Consider the following 15,984-nt stretch of genomic DNA (forward strand, 5'->3'; position numbering starts at 1 on the left):
TTTTATTGCTAAATAGTATTTCATTTTGTGAATATACCACAGTCTGTTTATCCATTTACCTATTGATGGATACCTGGGTTGTTTACAGTTTTAGGCGATTGCAAATAAAGCTGCAAACATTCCTATGCAAGTATTTTTGTGGACATGTGCTTCTATTTTCCTCAGTAAAAAGCTGTCAAAGGTTTAGCTGTATAATACAGCATGTGGATTTTTAACTTAAAGTAATTTTGCCAAACTTTTTGCTAAGTGGTCATACTATTTTACTTTCCTCCCACCAATGTCCAAATTTCCAATTTTTCCCTATTTTTGTCAATTCATGGTATGGTCAGTATTTTCTTTTTTTAAGTTTATGGGAGGGCAGAGAGAGAGGGAGAGAGAATCCCAAGCAGGCTCTGCACTGCCAGCATGGAGCCCAGAATGGGGCTCAAATTCACAAACAGTGAGATCAAGACCTGAGCTAAAAATCAAGAGTCAGATGCTTAACCAACTGAGCCACTCAGCACCCAGGTATGATCAGATTTTTTAGACATCACAGTAGATGTGTATTTCTCTCTAATGGTTTTATAAAAGTTTTATTATCAAAGTTATCAAAGACATACAATGTTATATTAATCTCTCATTATGGTTTTAATGTATATCTCTCTAAGACTAATGATGACTGTCTTATCATAAATTTATTTATCACTCATATATTTTCTTTGGTAAGTGCTGAAATGCTTTTCTCATTTAAAAAAATTCAGTAGTTTGTTTCTTCATTCTTTATTCAGAATTCTTTCTATTTTCTGAATACAAGTCCTTTCATTCTCTTTACAACATTCACTGTCTTTTGAAGAGATGGTTTTTGGTAGTTGTTGTTGTTTGTTGTTTGTTTGTTTTTAAGAGAGGACTTTTTTTATTTGATGAATAATTTATCGACTTATTCCTTTACTTGACTATGCTTTTGGTTGCATCTAGGAATTTTTTCCTTTTATTATTTTTTAATATTTATTTATTTTTGAGAGTGAGAGAGAAAGAGCATGAGTGGGGAAGGGGCAGAGAGTGTGGGAGACACAGAATCCGGAGCAGGCTCCAGGGTCTGAGCTGTCAGCACAGAGCCTTGAACTCATGGACAGCGAGATCATGACCCGAGCCAAAGTCAGATGCTCAACTGATTGAGCCACCCAGGGGCCCCTAAGAATTTTTTTTTTCTAACACAAAGATTTCCTAGTGTTTTGTTATAGAACATTTCTAGAATTAGGTTATATATTTATATTTATAATCTATTTTGATGGAATTTTGTATTTGGTGGAGATATAGACCTAGGTTCCTTTTTTTTTTTTCTTTTTTGCACACTGATATTCATGTGCATATCCCAAAACCACTAAATTACCTTTTGTCTTTGTTGAAAATCATTTACACTCATGTGTAAGAGTCTATTTATGGACTCTCTATGCTGTTTATTGAACCTTGTGTCTATTGTTGTGCCAATATCACATGGTTTGTAGCTTTATAAGTCTTGAAATCCGTTAGCATTAGCTCTACGACTGTTCTTTTGCAAAGTTGTTTTGGCTATCCTAGGTACTTTGCATTTCCGTATACATTTTAGACTTTGTCAATTTCTGCAAAGAACACTTTCTGGATTTTAACCGGATTATGTTGAAGTATATATCAGTTTGAGGAGAATTAGTATCTTAGCGATAATGAGTCTTCCAATCCATGAGCGTCGTAGATCTCTCATTTATTTAGGCCTACTTTTATTTCTCTCTGCAATATTTTATACATTTCAGTGTATAGCTTTACACATCTTGCCGAGGCTTGTCCCTAAATACTACATTTCATACTTTTGGATGCTACTGTAAAGGATATTGTTATTTTTTATGTTTATTTTTGAGACAGAGAACATGAGCAGAGGTGGGGCAGGGAGAGAGGGGGGCAGAGGACCTGAAGAGGGTTTCACACTGACAGCAGGGAGCCTGTTACAGGGCTCAAACTCAGGAACCGTGAGATCATGACCTGAGCTGAAGTCAGATGCTCAACGGACTGAGCCACCCAGGCGCGCCAAGGGTATTATTTTTCAAATTTCAATTTCTAATTGTTCCTTGATATTATATTAAAATACAACTGAGTTTTGTATATTGACCTTATATATTCTGCAACCTAGATAATTATACTTAGTGGTTTGAATAGTTTTTTTGAAGATTCTGTCAGATTTACAATAGAAATGATCATGATGTATGTAAATTAAGACAGCTTCCTTTCTTCCTTTCCAATCTGTATGACTTTTATTTGTTTTCACTTATTGAATAATAACTGTTTATCTACTCATGAAATTTCTGACATCGAAATTTTCACAATGAAATTTCTGACATCAAAATTTTCGACACCAAGCAATTCTCCAATTGTCTGTACACACCAACTGCGTGATGTACGATTTCATTCAATTTTGACACTAATTATCCAGAATTAGCACAGACCCCACAGATACAGGCTCAGTGCCAAAAGACAGCCCTCTACTTCAGATGCCAGTTGCAAGTGGTGGGTCTCCAGGTTACTCACATTACTGTCCAACTTGGCTACAAATTGAGAGCTCCCATGAGACCCCTTCCCCCAGGTTTGATAATTTGCTATAATGGCAATAAACACTGGTTTATTATAAAAAATATTTAAAAAGATACAAAGAAACAGCCAGATGAAGATGTATATAGGTCAGATCTGAAAAGCTCTCAAGCATAGGGGCTCTGTTGTCCCCACAGAGTTTTGGATGCATTCACCAAAGCAGAAGCCTTCTGAACGCTTTTGTTTAGGATTTTCATATAGTTTCCGTTACGTGGGCATAATGATTAAATCATTGGCTCTGGAGGTCGTGCGATAGGCTTGAAGTTGCCAACCCGTAGAGATGTGGTTGCTTCCCCTGAAACCAGCCACCATCCTAAAGCTATCCAGAGGCATGCCAAGTTTACCTCATTAGTATAAACTCAGGTATGGTTGAAAGGGGCTTGTTATGGAGGCATCTGGGTGGCCCAGTCAGCTAAGCATCCAACTCTCGGTTTCAGCTCACGGTTAGTGAGTTTAAGCCCCAAATCGGGCTCCATGCTGACAGTGCAGAGTTTGCTCAGGATTCTCTCTCTCTCACTCTCTTTCTGCCCCTCCTCTGCTAGGTCTTTCTGTCTCTCTCTTCAAAAATAAATAAATTAAAAAAAATTTTTTTAAAGAAAGGGACTTGTTGTGAATAACAAAAGGCACTCCTCTCATCTCTATCACTCAGGAAATTACAAGGATTTTAGGAGCTCTGTGCAAGCAATCAAATATATATTTCTTATTATAACCCAAGATCATGCTTACTTATTGCACTGGCTAAACCCTTTAGTGAAAGGCTCATTAGAAGTAATGAAAGTGGACATCCTGGTATTACTTCTAGTCTTAGGGGAAAGCAAGCTGACTTTCACCATGAACACAATGTTGGCTGCTGGGTTCTGTTTGTTTTATAGGTGCTCTTTATTGGGTAGAAGAATGTTTCTTCTATTCCTACTTTCTCAGAGTTTTATTTTATTTTATTTTTTTAAATTTACATCCAAGTTACTTAGCATATTGTGCAATAATGATTTCAGTAGAATCCAGTGATTCATCACATACTTATAACACCCAGTGCTCATCCCAACAAGTGTCCTCCTTAATGCCCCTTGTCCATTTAGCGCACGCCCCCCCAACCCAAAACCCCTCCAACAACCCTCAGTTTGTTCTCTGTATTTAAGAGTCTCTTATGTTTTGTCCCTCTTCCTGTTTTAATATTATTTTTGCCTCCCTTCCTTTATGTTCATCTGTTTTGTACCTTAAATTCCACATGAGTGAAGTCATGTGGTATTTGTCTTTCTCTGACTGACTAATTTCGCTTAGCATAATACCCTCTAGTTCCATCCATGCAGTTGCAAATGGCAAGATTTCATTCTTTTGATTGCCGAGTAATACTCCATTGTACATATATACCACATCTTCTTTATCCATTCATCCACCGATGGACATTTGGGCTCTTTCCACACTTTGGCTATTGTCAATAGCGCTGCTATAATCATTGGGGTGCATGTGCCCCTTTGAAACAGCACTCCTGTATCCTTTGGATAAATACCTAGTAGTGCAATTTCTGGGTCGTAGGTAGTTCTATTTTTAGTTTTTTGAGGAATCTCCACACTGTTTTCCCAAGTGGCTGCACCAGTTTCTATCCTACCATCAGTGCAAAAGTGTTCCTTGTTCTCCGCATCCGATTTGCCATCATCTGTTGTTTCCTGCATTGTTGATTTTAGCCATTCTGACAGGTGTGAGGTGATATCTCATTATGGTTTTGCTTTGTATTTCCATGATGATGAGTGATGTTGAGCATTTTTTTATGTGTCTGTTAGCCATCTGGATGCCTTCTGTGGGAAAATGTCTATTCGTGTCTTTTACCCATTTCTTCACTGGATTATTTGGGTTTTGGGTGTTGAGTTTGATAAGTTCTTTATAGATTTTGGATCCTAAGCCTTTATCTGATATGTCATTTGCAAATGTCTTCTCATTCTGTCAGTTGCTTTTAGTTTTGCTGATTGTTTCCTTTGCTATGCAGAAACTTTTTTATTTTGATGAGGTCCCAATACTTCATTTTTGCTTTTGTTTCCCTTGCCTCCAGAGACATGTTGAGTAAGAAGTTGCTGTGGCCGAGGTCAAAGAGCTTTTTGCCTGCTTTCTGCTTTAGGATTTTGGATAGCTTCCTGTCTTATGTTTAGGTATTTCATCCATTTTGAGTTTATTTTTGTGTATGGTGTAAGGAAGTGGTCCAGGTTCATGCTTCTGCATGTTGCTGTCCAGTTTTCCTAACACCATTTGCTGAAGAGACTGTCTTTATTCCATTGGATATTCTTTCCTGCTTTGCCAAAGATTAGTTGGCCATACGTTTGTGGGTCCATTTCTGGGTTTCCTATTCTGTTCCATTGATCTAAGTGTCTGTTTTTGTGCCAGTACCATACTGTCTTGATGATTACAGCATTGTAATGCATCTTCTAGCATTAGAAGTTCTAGCTACGTGAAAAATGCATTCTAGCTCTGTGAAAAATGCTGGTGTTATTTTGATAGGGATTGCATTGAATATGTAGACTGCTTTGGGTAGTATCAACATTTTAACAATATTTGTTCTTCTTAACCATGAGCATGAAATGTTTTTCCATTTCTTTGTGTCATTCAATTTCCATCATAAATTTTCTATAGTTTTCAGTGTGTAGATATCTTGCCTCCTTGGTTAGGTTCGTTCCTAGGTATTTTATGGGTTTTGGTGCAATTGTAAATGGAATCGATTCCTTGATTTCTCTTTCTGCTGCTTTATTATTAGGGTACAGAAATGCAACTGATCTGTGCATTAATTTTATATCCTGAGGCTTTGCTGAATTCATGGATCAATTCTGGCAGTTTTTTGGTGAATCTTTTGGGTTTTATACCTAGAGTATCATATCATCTGCAGAGAGTGAATTTGACTTCTCCCTTGCCAATTTGGATGCCTTTTATTTCTTTCCATTGTCTGATTGCTGAGGCTAAGACTTCCAACACTATGTTGAATCACAGTGTGAGAGTGGACATCTTGTTGTGTTCCTGGCCTTAGGGGGTAAGCTTTCAGTTTCTCCCCATTGAGGGTGGGGTATTAGTGGTGGGTCTTTCGTACATGGCTTTTATGATCTTGAGGTATAATCCTTATAACTCTACTTTTTTGAGGGTTTTTTCAAAAAAGGATGCTGTATTTTGTCAAATGCTTTCTCTGCATCTATTGAGAGGATCATATGGTTCTTTCTTTTATTAACATGATGTATCACATTGATTTGTGGATATTGAACCAGCCCTGCATCCCGGGTATAAATCCCACTTGATCGTGGTGAATAATTATTTTAATGTATTCTTGGATCCAGTTGGCTAGTATTTTGTTGAGAATTTTTGTATTCATGTTCATCAGGGTCTCAGAGTTTTAAATAGGAATAGATGTTTGATTTTGTAAAAATATTTTTTGTGCCAATTGAGATGATCAGAATTTTCTTCTTTTTTAGCTTTTGACATGGTAATATTTTTTTCTGAATATTAAATTCAGCTGGCATTCTTGGTTAAAACCCACTTGGACAAAATGTATCATCCTTAATATATATTGTTAGATTCTATTTACTACAATTTTCCTTAGAATTTTTGCATCTATGTTCGTGAGAGATACTGATCTGTAGTTCTCTAATAATATTTTCCCTTGCTTTATGTGGTATCAGGGTCATGCTAGTGGTGTTGAATGAGTTGGCACAGGGTTATGGACTGATGTTTGTGTCCTTTCGAAATTCAGTTCAACTCCCAATGTGATGCATCAGGAGGTCAGGGTTTTGAGTGGTAATTGAGTTTAGATGAGATTCTGATGGTTCCATGATGTGAATAGTGTTCTTATTAAAAAAAAAAAAAAAAGGAAGAGAGAGAACTCTCTCTCTACCACTAAGGACACAGTGAAAAGGTAGCTGTCTACAAGTCAGGAAGAGGCAATCTTACCAAGAACCAAATTGGCCAACATCTTGATGTTGGACCTCCTAGCCTCTACAACTGTGACAAATAAATGTCTCTTGCTTAAGCCATCCAATCTATGGTATTTTGTAATTGTACCCTGAGCTGACTAAGATAGGATGTAATCCCTCTGTTTTCATTATTTTAGAAAAACTTGTGTATAATTGGGAATATTTTTTGAAATGCTTGGTTTAAGGGGGTTGTATGTGCTTAGAATTTTCTTTTGTGAAGCTTTTCATTTCCATTTAGTTCAAAATACTTAATAAACTTTTTTAGATTGCTTCTTGACCTGTGGATTATTTAGAAAAGTGCTATTCAGTTTCCAAATATTTGAGGATTTTCCAGATATATTTCCATAATTGATTTCTAATTTCACCTCTCTGTGGTCAGAGAACATATTGTGTATGAGTTGAGATATTTTAAATGTATTGAGACATGATATGTGACTCTAGTAGAGGACTAACTTCATAAATATTTCGTACGTACTTGAAAATAGTGCATATTCTGTTGTTTTTGGAGTGCTCAACAAACGTTAATGAGTTCGAGTTGATCGATAGTGTTTAAATCTTCTATGTACTTGTTGATTTTCTGTCAACTTCTATTGTTGAGGAGGTATAGTTTTGAAGGTCAGTTATAAAGGGCACAAACTTTTAGGAATGTTATGTCTTCTTTATGAACTTACTCTTTTATTATTATGAAATAACATTCTTTATTTCTTAATCTTCCAACACCAAGAAGATTTGGGTAAGGAGACACATGGAAACCACCAACAGACACAGCAACAAGCTGCAAGTTAAAGCACAAGCTTACCAACAGGCAACACTTCCTTCCCAAGCTGTTCTCCTGGTGGTTTGGAATAAATTAGTAAGGCAAGAGCAGACCCCCAAGAAGCTATGCAAGAGTAAGCAGTTGTGGCCATGCAATCTTGCCCACAGTGCCAATGTTTTATAAGATTGAAAGTTTTTTTTTGATGGTGGGACACAACACAATGACACTCAGATAGATGAAAGGAAAGGCAGACTGTCTGTGACAATTTGAAATGAAAGATGGCTGCCATACTTGGCCACCCGGGGAAGAATCGGGTTCAGGGTGACAGTGAGAACCATATTGAGAAGCTTATGTATGGCAGGTAGAGTTGAATTCCTCACATGGTGGAATTTCATTTATATGGAGTTCAAAAACTGGCAAAGTGGTGACAGAAGTCAGAACTGTGTTTCTCTCTGGGGAAGGGATATTGACAGAGAAGGAACAGGAAGGAAACTTCTTAATAGTGAAATGGTCTTACCTTGGTTTTGTAGGCGATCATCTGAGTGTATACACACGTAAAAATTCATCAAGCTGTCCACTAAAGATTTGTGCATTTTACCAGGTGTAATTTATGCTTCCCCAAATACTACTTTCTAAATGAGTTGCTACAAAATTTATGTTGTCACTTCAGCACTCTGCAAGAACCAATGAATTGTAGGCGTTGGTTTTTTTTCTTTATCACTCAACAAAACTCAGCAATATTTCCTGTCAGTGGCTCCTCCGTGGCTGACCACTCCAAATGCATACTCTGGGGAGGATATCAGCTTTGAGGGTACTGATCTCTGTCAAACGTGGTATCTGGTAAGTCTGATGCTGTGACATTTTTAGCAAAAAGTAAAGATATTTTCAGAAGTGATAAGGACGCTCTTTATCCACTCATAAAATGCTTTGCCTTGTGGCAGTGATAAATTTGTTTATTATCCAGCAAACCTTCTGATCTACCCTATGTCAATAGTGCACTGATTAGTTGTCCAGCCGAGTCCAGGGTAACACAGGGGGCCCTGGAATGGAGTGAAACTAAACTTGTGTGACAGGACAAATCCTCCAGTGTTTTGGTCTGTACCTTTATTGTCTCCTTGAATTCTTATTTTTTGATCCCTATGTTTATTAATGTGTGATTATTGTTGCTCCTTTGATATTTCTAATATTTCTAGCTCACAGGCTAAGAAGGAAACCCTAACTTTCTATTTGGGGTTTTTAAATTTTAAAATAGAGGCAAAAAGTATATGGGGAAATTTTGTTTCAGAAAATAAGCATCAGAGAACATAAGAATATAGTAATCATTATCTATTTGAAGTCAATGATTTCAAGCTCACATCAGAAGAAATGGAATCTTATCCCAAAGTGTGAACAGGTAGAACAAATGAGGGAAGTAGCTAAAATCAGAGCAGGCTTAAGCAGATGGAAGCAAACTTTTGAATCCACCCTGTCTTTCCTTGCAATCCTCCCAAAGAAGTTCCAAAACATTCTGAGCAACACTGGCTTCCATATTTCCATATATGTCTAGTTAAGGGTGAAGGTAGCCACGCACTGAAGAAACAGTTCTCAGACACTTAGACTGAGCAGACATACAAGGTTGTCTCTGCCAGCGAGAACAGCAGCAGCCGCAGCAGACGGCACACAGTTTTTATTTAGATCGAAGTATCAAAGAGTATCAAAGCAAGGAAGGAGAGCACAAAGGGTCTTTAGACATTAGCCAGACATACATCTGGTGGCTACACGAAGGCATGAAGGGAGTGCTTATGGTTTCAAGGAATGTCAGGGAGGTACAGCAGGTGTTGTGTCTAAAGTATCCTTTAGGGGATCAGGGGACTCTGTCCTCATAGTGCTATCTCATTCGACAGCCTTGAGACCAGAACATAGCTGATGTTTCAGCAATTACCTCATTCACCCTTCAGGACTTACAAATACACTCTCTAAAAATAACTCACCATCTACCCCCTTTTATCTTTTTATTAGCAGGAAAAGGCGTTGTCACAGAAGTGGTGAGCATCTGGGTATTGGTGAAGAATACCTTGGGTGACTTGTTACGGGAGCAAAGAGACACCATCATGTTGGTAACTGCAACGAGAAACAAGATGATTAGTAATATTATAATAGTGTTAAACCAGGAGTGTAGATTGAAGGAGGAGAACCAGTTTTTTGGGTTGATCCAGTTAGAAATATCATTGAGAGGGGTGCCTGGGTGGCTCAGTCAGTTGAGCGTTTGACTTTGGCTCAGGTCATGATCTCGTGGTCTGTGAGTTTGAGCCCCGCGTTGGGCTCTGTGCTGACAGTTCAGAGCCTGGAGCCTGCTTCGGATTCTGTGTCTCCTTCTCTCTATGCCCCTCCCCCACTCATGCTCTGTCTCTCTCTCTCTGCCAAAAATAAATGAACATTAAAAAAATTTTTAAAAAAGAGAAATATTGTTGAGACTGTTAATTGTGGCATATTGGCTTTTTTCATTGAAGCTCTTGTAACTGTTTTGCAATCTGATTTTTAAGTTTTTAATGGAGATGTTCAAGGGTGAGTCGAATGCCTGATCAAGAGGTCTATGCATTTGATTCCAGGACTCATTGTAGTAAGTGGGAGTGATACAGTAGGTTGTGAAACCTGAGTCACATACAAGTTGTGATTGGGTTCATAATGCCTGTTGATGTTCTCCTAGCTGGACACCTAGGCTGCTAATGCCTGAGGTTGGGCAAGGATTTGTTGATCAATTCTTACTTGCTTTTCTAAATCTAAAGTAGTATTTTGCATATATTGATTTATTTGGTGTTTGGTCTGTAAGGAGATAGCTAAGGAGGTGGCTACTGTAGTTGCTGTTGCTGCAAGTGCTGTAATGGGTAAAATAGCCGCCAAGAAAATGCCTAGAAACCTTTTGGCTTCTCATTCTTTCTTTTAATGCAGGGACAAGCTGTTGCAATGGGGACCCCCTTGCCAGGGCTGATTTAATTAGACTGGCAACCTGAGCTGTGCCTTTCGTTTGGCTGTATAGACAAAAGTTGTATGTAAATGTGATGTGTTTGTAGCAGAGCCAACAGGGGGTTGCCCATGTTTTGTTTCCTATGAAAATAGTGTGTGTCTCATTAAGATTTGGACCTATAGATGCAAGTAAGAAAACATATGGCCTTATGGTACATATAAGAGTAGTATTGATTTTACCGGTATAGGACCAGTTAAATTTGCTGTGTATAAGTGTCACGGGACCATGTCTAAATTTTCTTTGGATAAATGGTAGGCCAACCCTCCAAGAAAAAGTTTTAATAGAGGTATAGGCATTAGTGGAGTATCTAAGTATCAGACTCACAAATCCAGGATTCCATATGGGTTTAGAGGTATCATAATGGAAAGGAAGTGACCAATTTCAGATATGTCCTTCCCAAGTTTTATTACTTTTTATCACCATCAGTTCATGGGGTCCCCAGTCTTTAAGGATTGTGTTGTTCAATAGGGATATTTGGGTAAAATTACGAGAACAGCAGAGGTCCCATGAGAAGCCATCATAGGACCCCATCTCTAGCCAGGGTCTTGTACATACTGGCATTAGAGGTTTTGGTTGTTGTTTTCCCTCAGTTAGGTTTCCTCCTTTTCCTATCGTGAGAACAAAATGTTGATATTTGATAGTACTTACCTGAGATTCATCTTCTGGTGTTTTAAGAATGCTGTTCGTATACCATTGTTTGTGAAGAGGGACACAGCGACTTTGGTTAGTATTTTGAGTATTAGGATTATAAAATAAACATAGAGGGATGCCCGAGTGAGAAAAAGCCCAATTTATTGGGAGCCTATGGGCTGGATAGTTAGATGAATCATCAGCATTAATGGGAACCCAGTATCCTACGGTAATAGAGGACTCATTAGATGAGATAGGAATTTCAGGATCTTCCCAAGAGACTAAATCAAACATAGGAGGGCTAAGAAGATGAGCCCAGCAGGTAAAAGTAGAGTGTGGGTGAGTAGAAGCAACAGGTAAAGAATTCAGACACATTAGCAGGAGTATTACTTTAGCTGAGTTGGCAATTAGGCAAGAGATGACGGATAGGAACGTATTTTCAGGCATCACAGGCGTGCCCGTGTTGATTAGAACCTCTTTAGGCTGTGAGGTTAATTTTTTAACATCCCTCAAGAGATGTCTCAGTTGGCTGAATGATCAATTTTCCTCTTCTTTGGATTTGACATCCCGCTGGGAGGGGTCATTGTCATCAGTTTGAAGTTTAGTATTGGATTCCTGAGTCCCTCGTGGTTTTATTAACCGAGTAGGTACCCACAAAGGGCCCTGAGGAGAAAGCACAGCAGCACAACATCTCTCCCAGGTTAACAATTGTATTGGACCTTTCCAGGTTGGCCCATCTATACCATACTTTGGGTTTTGGGAGTTCCTGTTCCATTTGAAAATGAGCATTGCAGAGAGAAAATTTCTGCCTAATTGTAAATGATTTAATGGGAATAGGGCTTATATTAATTTGGCCATAGGGGTGGTATTGTCCCCTTTTTGTTTTAATAAAAATAATTTTAGGAGGCCATTTGCAAGTTTTAGGATGGCTTGATTTTGTGGGTTATAAGGAATTTTAGTGGAATGGTATTTATTTTATTGTTGTAAGAAGAGTTGTAATTGTTGTGAGGTGTAAGCTGGGGTATTATTAGTTTTGATCTTTTTAGGTATATCCATCATTGCAAAACATTTTAATAAACGAGAAATAACATGTGAGGTGTGTTTTTCTCTTTGGGCAGAAGCCCATATATATTTTGAAAAAGTGTCTATAAGACACATGTACCCATTGAGTTTTACCAAAAGATGATATGTGTGTAAAATTCACTTGCCAAAATTGATTGGCTGTCAGGCCCCGAGGACTTACTCCATGGGGCAAGTAGGTAGGAGAGAATTGTTGATATTTTTGGCAGGAACGAATGACATTTTTGTCTGAGAGAGAGGAATAGAAAATTGTTTGGATAGAGACTGTGTGTTTTGGTGATAAAAGGAATGAGAAGTGACATTGTTTAGTTATCTGGTAAGGTTGTTGCAAATTTTTAAGTAAGGTATTAAGCTAAGATTTTTAAGGGGCTTTATTGGCTTTATGTTTTATAAAGTTAACTTTTGTTTTTTTAAATTTTTTGGTTATATTTGAGTTTATGTATATCATTTTTAAATATGACATTTTAGTTAAAGCCTTGGTAAAATAATGAGTATTTTTAATGGTGTTTTATTATAAGGAAAACAGATTCTTATTGGATTTATGTAAACAATTGTACTTGTCAGGAAAGAAAGAACATTTATTGAGAGTTTTTGAATTTTAGAAGGTTTAAGTAAAGAGAAAAGTTAAATGTTTTAATTTGTATATAAATGAATATTTTATTATAGTTTTATAATATCATAGATATCTTAAGATAATTTTTTTTAATTTGGAAGAGCAAACATTAGAGAACAAGCAATATTTTTAACAAGAGTTATAAAAATTATAATCATATTTTGTTTATTTATAAATGTTATTAATGTAGTAGTTTAAATGTAGTTTTTTTCATTTTGAAAGTTTTTATTTATTTGTTTTATGATTTTAAAGATGCCAAATACCTGTATTTGTCTTAAAAGTTTTTTTATAAATTTTTTTGAAGATGAAACATATTTTGTAAGAGCATCAGAACAATAATTATAACTGACAAGAGATTTAAAAATGGACATGGTTAATAATGTGATATGAGAGTTTATTATGATGTAATTGACAAAGAAATTTAGTTATTTTTGTAACATATAACATTTTGATAATCATAATATTAAGTGATGACTTTGTATTAAAATATCTAAATATTTTATGAATTTTATATATATGTTTGAGCAGTCATAGTATTTACCTAAGTAATACAACCTATTACTATTTGTTTGACAGGGTTTTTTAAGTAACATATTAAATAAAAAGGCCCAATTGTTCAAAAATATTTTATTTACAATTTAAATTTTGGGAAGTTTGTTAAAATTATAGACAGTTATGAAGCATATCCTAAATTATATTATATTATGTATTATATATATAATATTATTATATAAAATTAAATCAAGTTATATATTATATTAAAATATATTATATATTATATTAAAATTATTATAAATTTTAATATTTAAAAAATGTTTATTTACTTTTGAGAGAGAGGGAGACAGAATGAGAGTGGGTTAGGGGCAGAGAGAGAGGGAGACACAGAATCCGAAGCAGGCTCCAGGCTCCGAGCTGTCAGCACAGAGCCTGACGTGGGGCTTGAAATCACGAGCTGTGAGATTATGACCTGAGCCGAAGTCAGATGTTCAACCAACTGTGCCCCTTAAATTATTATAAATTATAATTATTTATTTAATCAAGGTGGCAATAAGAGATTTTACAGGCAAATATGTAGGTTTATATAGTTATTAGCAAAACCTGTCTTTTTTAACATTGAGAAGTTTTGACTAAGTAATCAAAGACCTGATTGATAAGGACAAAACATAAAGCTTTGGCTTCTTTCTTTCTTTCTTTGTTTTTTTTGGCAGACAAAAGAGACAAAAGACCTATGTTTACAATTTTTTTTTTTCCCTCAAGAGCAGGTCCATAATCCAAGAAAACTGTTTTTTGAATAGAGAGAAAAGTAGAATTTTAATCTTTTATCGGTGTATTTTAACAATCAATTTATTTTAACCTTACTCTGTCCTAACCACACATAAAATTTTTTTTCAAAGATTTCCCTTTGTGAACCTTTTATAACTTTCCTTTGCATTTAGATTTTGTCCCAAGCCATTTTTTTCCAAACAACCAGTCTCATTTAGGACAAAATTATTATTTTTTTTACCTTTACCAAAAATGTATTCCCATTCTTTATATCTTTTTTTTTTATATATCTCCTACTTTTGTACATACAGAGTTACTTTTTTTATTTTCATCAGCCAGTTTTAATTATAGTTAGCAGAATTTTAACTCTTAAAAACTTTAGTCTCCAGTGAAAATTAAGTAGTAATTAACTGTGAACTGTCTGCTATATCAGAATTTTTTAATGTTTATTTATTTTTGGAGAAAGAGAGAAAGAGAGAGAAACAGAGTGTGAGCGGGAGAGGGGCAGAGAGAGAGGGAGACACAGAATCCGAAGCAGGCTCCAGGCTCTGAGCTGTCAGCACAGAGCCCAAAGGGGGCTCGAACCCATGAGCCATGTGATCATGACCTGAGCCAAAATAGGATGCTTAAACAACTGAGCCACCCAGGCACCCCTGTTATATCAGAAATTTTAAGGTGGCAAATTTATGAATTAATTAAGCATGAAGTATGGTTTTTTTTGACAGATTTAAATATCCTTAGTTTTTTTGTAATAAGAAGCCAAAAGCACAAGCCTGTTTTTAGTAAGCAGTTCTTTAGCATCCCATGTGATTTGGAAATGGCCTAAATGTCCAATGAATTTAATTTTAATTTACTATCCAGACAAAACTTTAAAGTTTTAGGTTGCCAAAACTTGAAAGCTATCTTAACAATTACCCATGAAAACTTCTGAGACAGAAGTAGCCATTATTTTAAGTTGTCTTTTTGTTAACAAATTGCAACAGACATAACGTGAGCTTATTTGACCTTTAGTAAACTTAGGTAGAAAAGTTTTATATTTGATGTTGATAATTTTAAAGACATGTTTATCTTGATTAAACCAATAAACTAAAAATTATTTTAAATACCAAATATATTTTGTCTGGGTCCATTTAAAAGTTAAGCAATTTGTTCACCATTGTCAATTTCTACCTAGGGTATCAGTGAGGAAATCTGAATTGGGCAATGTAAGTCTAAGGGGGTGCTCTTTGCTCCTTGACAGTGAGGGGAGGAGGAGGAGCTGAGCCAGGGACATGGAAAACACTGGCTGCACCGAAAGTGGTACAGAAATGGGAGGAGGGGGAGGGGAAAGCAGAAGAGGTGAGGTGCAGCCAGGAAGGCTGCTGGTGGATAAAAGCCCAGAGGACAGAGAAAGAGGTCTCCCAGTTTTAAAGCCTGTCAGTTTGGACAGATGAAGAGACGGCAGATTTTTTTTTTTTTCCCACCAACAAGTGGAAATGGGCAGTCCTTGTCGGTCAGAGAAGACTGAATTTCCCTGAAACAAAAGGAATTTCGACAGCTGCTTTGGAATATTCCTTAAGTCTCCTTCCCGAGGTAGACTGACCAGAGACAGTTGGTCCTAATCATCATAGTCATTAACTCAGGAAATGAATGAGGGAGAAGCCACACATACAGCTAGAGTAACCAGAATCTATTAGGAAGGAGGAACAGTGAGAGCAAAAGAAACCTGAAGACAAGGGATTCTGCACGCCTGATTGGAACAGAAAAGATTAGGGATGTTTTTCTAGTCTCCTCGTGGAGACTAGTGCCAGTCGTTCCTACCTGAATGCGCAGATGTCCTTTCCTGTTTTTGGGCTTGAGAGGTGAGGTACACAGCCTGGAGCCAGTAGATTCTCTTGGTCCCTTTCAGGCGCCACTTGTTGCTGCACACTGAAGAAAAAATTCCCAGATACTTAGGCTGAGTGTACGTGCGGTGCTCTCTCTGCCAGCAAGAACAGCAGCAGCCGCAGCAGATTGCACACAGTGCAAGGAAGAATATCACAGCAAGGAAGGAGAGCACAAAGGGTCTTTAGACATTAGCCAGACATACATCTGGTGGCTACACGAAGGCATGAAGGGAGTG

At 36.8% G+C, this 15,984-nt stretch overlaps 1 protein-coding gene across 2 annotated transcripts in view; it reads right to left on the minus strand.

The window, feature by feature from the left end:
• Nucleotides 1-15,984, minus strand: part of LOC115524258 — a 50,909-nt gene that overhangs the window by 6,528 nt on the left and 28,397 nt on the right. For both annotated transcript variants that reach the window (XM_030330652.1, XM_030330651.1), the window contains 2 exons: nucleotides 15,684-15,791; nucleotides 9,264-9,393 (listed from right to left, as the gene is read on the minus strand). In XM_030330652.1, coding sequence (XP_030186512.1) covers nucleotides 9,264-9,393; nucleotides 15,684-15,791 — 238 coding nt within the window. The remainder of the gene's footprint in view (nucleotides 1-9,263; nucleotides 9,394-15,683; nucleotides 15,792-15,984) is intronic.

Source organism: Lynx canadensis, chromosome C2, assembly GCF_007474595.2.
Source record: "Lynx canadensis isolate LIC74 chromosome C2, mLynCan4.pri.v2, whole genome shotgun sequence".
Taxonomy (NCBI): domain Eukaryota; kingdom Metazoa; phylum Chordata; class Mammalia; order Carnivora; family Felidae; genus Lynx; species Lynx canadensis.